Raw genomic sequence first — 6,116 nt, forward strand, 5'->3', positions numbered from 1 at the left:
CCCCAAGCAGTCAAAGTCTTCAACTTAGTCAAGGAGAGACTTTCTTATGAAGAACAGAAACGTCAGTTTCTAAAATAAAGTATTCACAAACGTGGAAATATGAGTCAAGCTTCCGAACAGGGGCATAGCTAAATCTTGCCAACAGGTCAAATTCTGCAACAAGCAGACACTGCCTTCTCAATTCTGGTTATTCTCTATGATATCACCAACTCTTTCTGCGGCCCGGGGCGGGGGGTGCCGAAGCCCCAGAGACCGGAGTGCTTGCCGGTTATTCACAGGGAGGAGCGTGGACATGTTCTGGGGTTGGCACCGCGTAAGGTAAAGTTTCCTTGGCTGGCTGTCTTTTCTTTCTTTCTTTCTGTCTTTCCATCTTTCTTTTAAGATGTTATTTATTTATTTGAGAGAGAGAGATGGCACAAGCGGGAGGGGGGAAGGGAGGGGCCAAGGCAGAGGGAGAAGCAGGCTCCCCACTGAACAGGGAGCCCGACGCGGGGCTCGATCCCAGCCAGAGCTAAAGGCAGCCGCTTAACTGACTGAGCCACCCAGGCGCCCCTCCTTTGGCTTTCTAAAGATACGTGGTAACGGGTTGAGAAGATTATTCCATCGTTTTCCTGCCCCAAACCTTTCTTAAAGCTTCCTTCACATCCTTGTTTCTCAAGGAGTAAATAAGGGGGTTCAGCATCGGGATTACCACTGTGTAGATGACAGCAACTATGCGGTCTTGGGTCAACGAATAGCTGGACCTGGGGCGCAGGTACATAAAAAGCGTTGTGCCATAGAAGAGGCACACGGCAGTGAGGTGGGAAGCACAGGTGGAAAAGGCCTTGAACCTGCCCTGGGCTGAGTTCACTGTCAGGATGGAGATGAGGATGAAAAGGTAGGAGACCAAGATGGCGAGGGTGCAGCTTAAAAGGTTGAAACCAGCAAAAATGAAAAGCAGGATCTCACACAGCGAGGTGTCCGCACAAGACAGAGACAAGATAGGCGGTCCGTCACAGAAGAAGTGAGCGACCACATGGGCACCACAGAATTTCAGACTAAAGATACAGCTTGTGTGGATAAGAGAATTGAGAAATCCTGCACCATAGGAGCCCACGATCAAAGAGATACAGATCTCACGAGACATGGTGAGTGGGTAGAGCAGGGGGTTACAAATGGCGGCATAGCGGTCATAGGCCGTGGCGGCAACAAGATAGCACTCACTGGTGGCGAAACCCACATAGAAGAACATCTGGGCCATGCAGCCAAAATGGGAGAGCACCTTCCTCTTGGCCAAGAAGCTCACCAGGGTCTGTGGGACAACTGTGGAGGAGCAGCAGAAGTCCAAGAAGGACAGTTTCTTTAGGAGGGAGTGCATGCGTGTGTGCAGAGCGGCACTCACGTGCATCAGAAGGAACACGACCAGGTTCCCCAGCACAGTGATGGTGTACACGCCCAGGAACACGGTGAAGAGCAGCTTCTGGAGCTGGGGGTCACTAGTGAGGCCCACGAGCTCGAACTCAATCTCTCGGCTCAGGTTTGCCCCTTCCATATTTCTCCAGTGCCCTGGCGTGCGGAAAGAGGGGACCACCTGAAATGAGGGGCAACCCCCAGGGGCTCTCAGCTGGATTTGGTTCTGCTTCAGCCGAGGGCAGCTGTCTGAAGGCTGCCCTCACTGTGGAAGTCCTTTGTACATAGAACTCTGTCATAGAGAAGGCCTTCTCTTCTCGGTTGTTTGGTTAGTTCGTAAGCATTCCTAGAGCAGGAGTGAAGAATAGAAAAGAAATATATCCGATTTGGTCTCTCTGCAATCTTAAGAAGTTCTAAATACTGACACAGTTACTTAGGAAATATGTGTTGATGGCTGAGCTCTGTGTTCTTCCTGCCAGAAATTCAGAAGTGTCTTATATTCTGGAGGTAATATATATATATTTTTTTAAAGATTTTATTTATTTATTCGACAGAGATAGAGACAGCCAGCGAGAGAGGGAACACAAGCAGGGGGAGTGGGAGAGGAAGAAGCAGGCTCATAGCGGAGGAGCCTGATGTGGGGCTCGATCCCATAATGCCAGGATCATGCCCTGAGCTGAAGGCAGACGCTTAACCGCTGTGCCACCCAGGCGCCCCTGGAGATAATATATTTTGTGTTAAAACACACAGGCTCTGGCATCAGACTGTCAAGTTTCCAAGCCGGGACCTCACCACTCACTAGCTGTGTAACCTTGGGAATGTTACTTAACCTCTCTGAGTTTCAGTTTTCTCACCTGTAAAATAGGGATAATAAGCACCAATCTCGAAAGACTGTTGTAAGAATTCAATGAGTTAATCCACGTAAAGCACTTGAACAAAGTCTGGCATGTTAAGAAAGTTCAAAGAATGTTAGCTTTGATTATTCTCATTGGAGAGACAGACCTAGCACATAACTAAATATGGTCAATAAAATGAAACAATGACAAAATTTGGCAAGCAACCCACCACCAAACAGCACAGAGACATGTGCGCTGAGCAAGAGTGACTGAAAGGGCCGTCAGAGGACCCTCAATGTTCTAGAGGAGTTGAAGGCGGTTTATTGGCTCAGCTCTACAATGGCCTCCGAACTTGGCACAAGTAAAGCACTACCGTGAGTTCTAACAGTGATGAGGGTTGGGGATGCGGAGAGATGGGGATGGGATAGGGCCATGAAGAGCAAACCCAGACCTTGCCCTTGGAAGCATCCTTTGCAGAGTCTCAAGTCATTTCCAAGGAAAAGGTTCACCCTGGACTCGAAGGTCCTTGGGGCCAGAGGGGAAGGAACAGCTCCTCCCCGGGACGGAGGCTTTGTAAATGTTTTTCCCGTTCGGAGAATGAACAAGGCTGTGCTTGTACCACCTAAACACCGTACTCTTTTCCGCTCCATTGGCTGCTCTGCTGCCCGCGTTCCTGAATTACCTCTGGCTTCTAGAGTCCGTTAAGCACTCCATGCTCTTTGATGAGGACCCACAGCTGCGAAGACTTTGAAGCCAGCAGATGTGCCCGGGTACGATGGAAGAGTGCAGAAGTGAGCCCCCTCCTCCTACCCTGAGGAGTGTGAGTGATAATGTGGATGATGTTGGGAGGATTTGGGAGAGGAGAGCTAGCTTGAGAAAAGCTTCTAATTTATCCCACTGGTAGAGTTTCCAGAATCATCTAACTACCAGGGCAGGAGAAGACTCGAAACATATGGATAACTAAACCTGACCGTCAAGTAGATAACAAAGGCACGATGGCTACTGGGAGAGCACTGAGAATGGTGACAAGAAGAAAGCACTGTAATGCCCGAAGAGGTCACATGCCCCACCGAAGTTGAGACGCTCAAAATATAAGAGGGCAAATTTGAATACAGAGCCTTGGTAACTTCTTTTAAAGCACGCGGAGCATAACTCTGTGATTTATTTGATGTCACTGAGATGTAACACTCAGTCATTCTTTTATTTATTTATTTATTTATTTATTTATTTATTTGAGGGAGGGAGGGAGAGAGTGAGAGCGAGAGCGAGAGAGAGAGAGAGAGAGAGAGAGAGAGAGAGAGGAGAGCATGTGTGAGTGCAGTGGGAGGGACAGAGGGAGCCAGAGACAATCCCAGGCAGACACCTCGCTGAGCACTGAGTGCAGAGCCCAATGTGGGGCTCGATCTCACAATCCTGAGATCACGACCTGAGCCAGAACTCAAGAGTCGGATGATTAACCAACTGAGCCACCCAGGCGCCCCCATTCAGCCATTCTTAAACTAATAGCTGCTAGTTTATAATAAACCCCATTATTGTAGGGGTGTGGGCAGCCCTAGTTTGGGTTGCAAATGTCACTGGCTCCATTGGTTTCAAAAGCCAACCCAACTTCTAATCAAATTACAAGGCCTTCAGAGAAATGACTGTAAAAATCCCAGAATGGAATAACTTACAGGAACTTCAAGGAAGCTGAGAAATGGTTGTTAGGAGTGGAGAAGGACTTTTTTTTTTTTTTTTAAGATTTTATTTATTTATTTGATTGAGAGCACAAGCAGGGGGGAATTGCAGGCAGGGGAGAAGCAGACTCCCCACTGAGCAGGGAGCCCAACTCGGGGCTCAATCCCAGGACCCCAGGATCACGACCTGAGCTGAAGGCAGTTGCTTAACTGACTGAGCCACCCAGGTGTCCCTGGAGTAAGACTTCTTGAGATCCAGCTTCACATCTTCCCTCAATAGACTGTTCAGTGTGGGTAACTGGCCTCAAGTATCTCTTTCACGAAAAGAATGGACAACAGCTGAAGAAAGTGGGAATGTGGTCAATGGTCAGGATAGCAGAGATGAGGTGGGGAGGGGCGATGGGACGGGATAGGGTGGTGGGGAATACAGTGGGTAGCTGATCAGAGGCTCCAGGTTCATTAATTGCTTTAAATCCACTCTCTCTCTTTCCCTCCACTTTCCCCTCTCATCTCTCTTCTCCAATCTGCACTAAATTCAGAATTATACAGAATATAAAGAGTAAGCCAAGCAAGGGATGGTGAAGAAATTGACATCTCTGTCAGTTTTTCAAAGGACGCTGGAATAACCACTATTTCTGTTGGCTACAGTTTGTACCTGTGAATGAAAACTAAGAAGAAAACTTAAGGGTGGTCTTTTCACATGGAAATGGATTGGGGAGGAGAGTGTCTAGGAGTGAGAACCGATGCCTGGGGCCTATAGGTGAGGGAGGAGTGGGCAAGGGGTTTTATTTACAGCTGCCTCCTCATCCTCCTCCCTGGGATTGCAGAGTGGGAGCACAGATCGAGAGAAGGCAGCCAAAGGAAGCAGCTAGTGTGTCTCTTTGAGCAACAGTGACCCCAAACAATGGCTTTTAAGCATTAAGGTGCCCTACCCAAGGTTCACTGGAGAAGCTTGTTTTATATGCAGATTCCAGGTCCCAACCTCAGAAAATTTGATCCAGTAGGTCTATAGCTGGGCCCCCAAATCTGGTGATTCTGAAACAGGGGATCTCTGAACCACACCTTGAGAAACACTAAGCCATGGGGTACCTGCAGGAGCAGATAGATCTCCTTCCTGAGCCACATAGAAATATACTTTTCTAACCGCCGGAATTCTCCGTGTCCTGGGAAATCAGCCCAAGGGTAGGATGGTTGTCCTGGCCATTCTCTTCCTTCCCGAACGTGTATCAATAGTTAAGAATTTCCAGAAATCTGAATATTACCTCATGATAATCAAACTTCCTCCTTCAAAGTTGCTTGACATGTTCTTAAGCAAATCATTTATTTCTAGTAAAGCATATGAGTGGATGGTGAAGCTCTTACTCTGGGAATCAGAACACAAGTCTTCAGTAGAAAAACAATAAAGACAAAAACAGACTCTTCGGGTCCATAGACTGAATGTGGAGATCAGAGACTGCTACTGCCTTTAACTTCCCACGTGATAATGGGAGGAAAGTAGTCCCCAATCCCCAAGACGTCCTCTCAACTGATCCTCAGGGGCGGGGAGAGACATCCCTTCCCCTGGGCAGCCCAGCAGCTCACAGTGGGGGAGGATGATGTGTTCACTGATGAGAGTTCAGGAGGCAGCTGAGGAAGTGAGAATAATTGGCCCCAGGTAGACCCATTAATGTGTTTGCGAAGTTAGTAGCATCTCCAAGAACCTCTATCCCAAGGAATAATAAGGTGACTGGGAATCTGGGAATGGAGAGAATGGATCCACACAATATGCTCATCATGGGCCCCAAAGGGCAACTCTCCCTTCACCCTAAACTTAACTCTTACATAATTATTATTTGTATTTCTGCTCCACTGGAAGACTTTGTTTTTGTAGCTTTTCTTTCTTGTATGCCAGTTAGCCAATGTACACCTAGGACCTCCCTGCCCGATCTTAGTAAAATTAAAGCTATGTACTTAGTTTCCAAACATTTGGGGATTTCCTAGGGATCTTTCTGTTCTTGATTTCTAATTTAATAATAGCATGTGGTCAAAGATCATACTTCGTATGATTGAATTATTGTGCATTCATTGAGACTTGACTTATGGCCCAGAATATGTTCCATTTTGGCGAATGCTCTATGTTCACTTAAAAAGAATGTATATTCTGCTGTCCTTGGGTAGAGTGTTCCATAATCACCAATTAGGTCAAGTTGCTTGATAGTGTTGTTCAAGTCTATCATAT

The 6,116-nt window shown here is 47.3% G+C and overlaps 1 protein-coding gene across 1 annotated transcript; it reads right to left on the minus strand.

Moving 5' to 3' along the window:
• Positions 1-595: 595 nt before the first annotated feature.
• On the minus strand, positions 596-1,619 carry LOC100466117 (olfactory receptor 5AU1). The gene has a single exon (XM_002927820.4). It carries the CDS (start codon positions 1,529-1,531, stop codon positions 596-598), a length of 936 nt encoding a protein of 311 aa, XP_002927866.2. The 5' UTR covers positions 1,532-1,619.
• Positions 1,620-6,116: the final 4,497 nt, after the last annotated feature.

Source organism: Ailuropoda melanoleuca, chromosome 20, assembly GCF_002007445.2.
Source record: "Ailuropoda melanoleuca isolate Jingjing chromosome 20, ASM200744v2, whole genome shotgun sequence".
Taxonomy (NCBI): Eukaryota; Metazoa; Chordata; class Mammalia; order Carnivora; family Ursidae; genus Ailuropoda; species Ailuropoda melanoleuca.

Bases quoted from the DNA above. Each gene is read 5' to 3' on its own strand.
- LOC100466117 (XM_002927820.4), bottom strand. From the start codon at position 1,531: ATGGAAGGGGCAAACCTGAGCCGAGAGATTGAGTTCGAGCTCGTGGGC.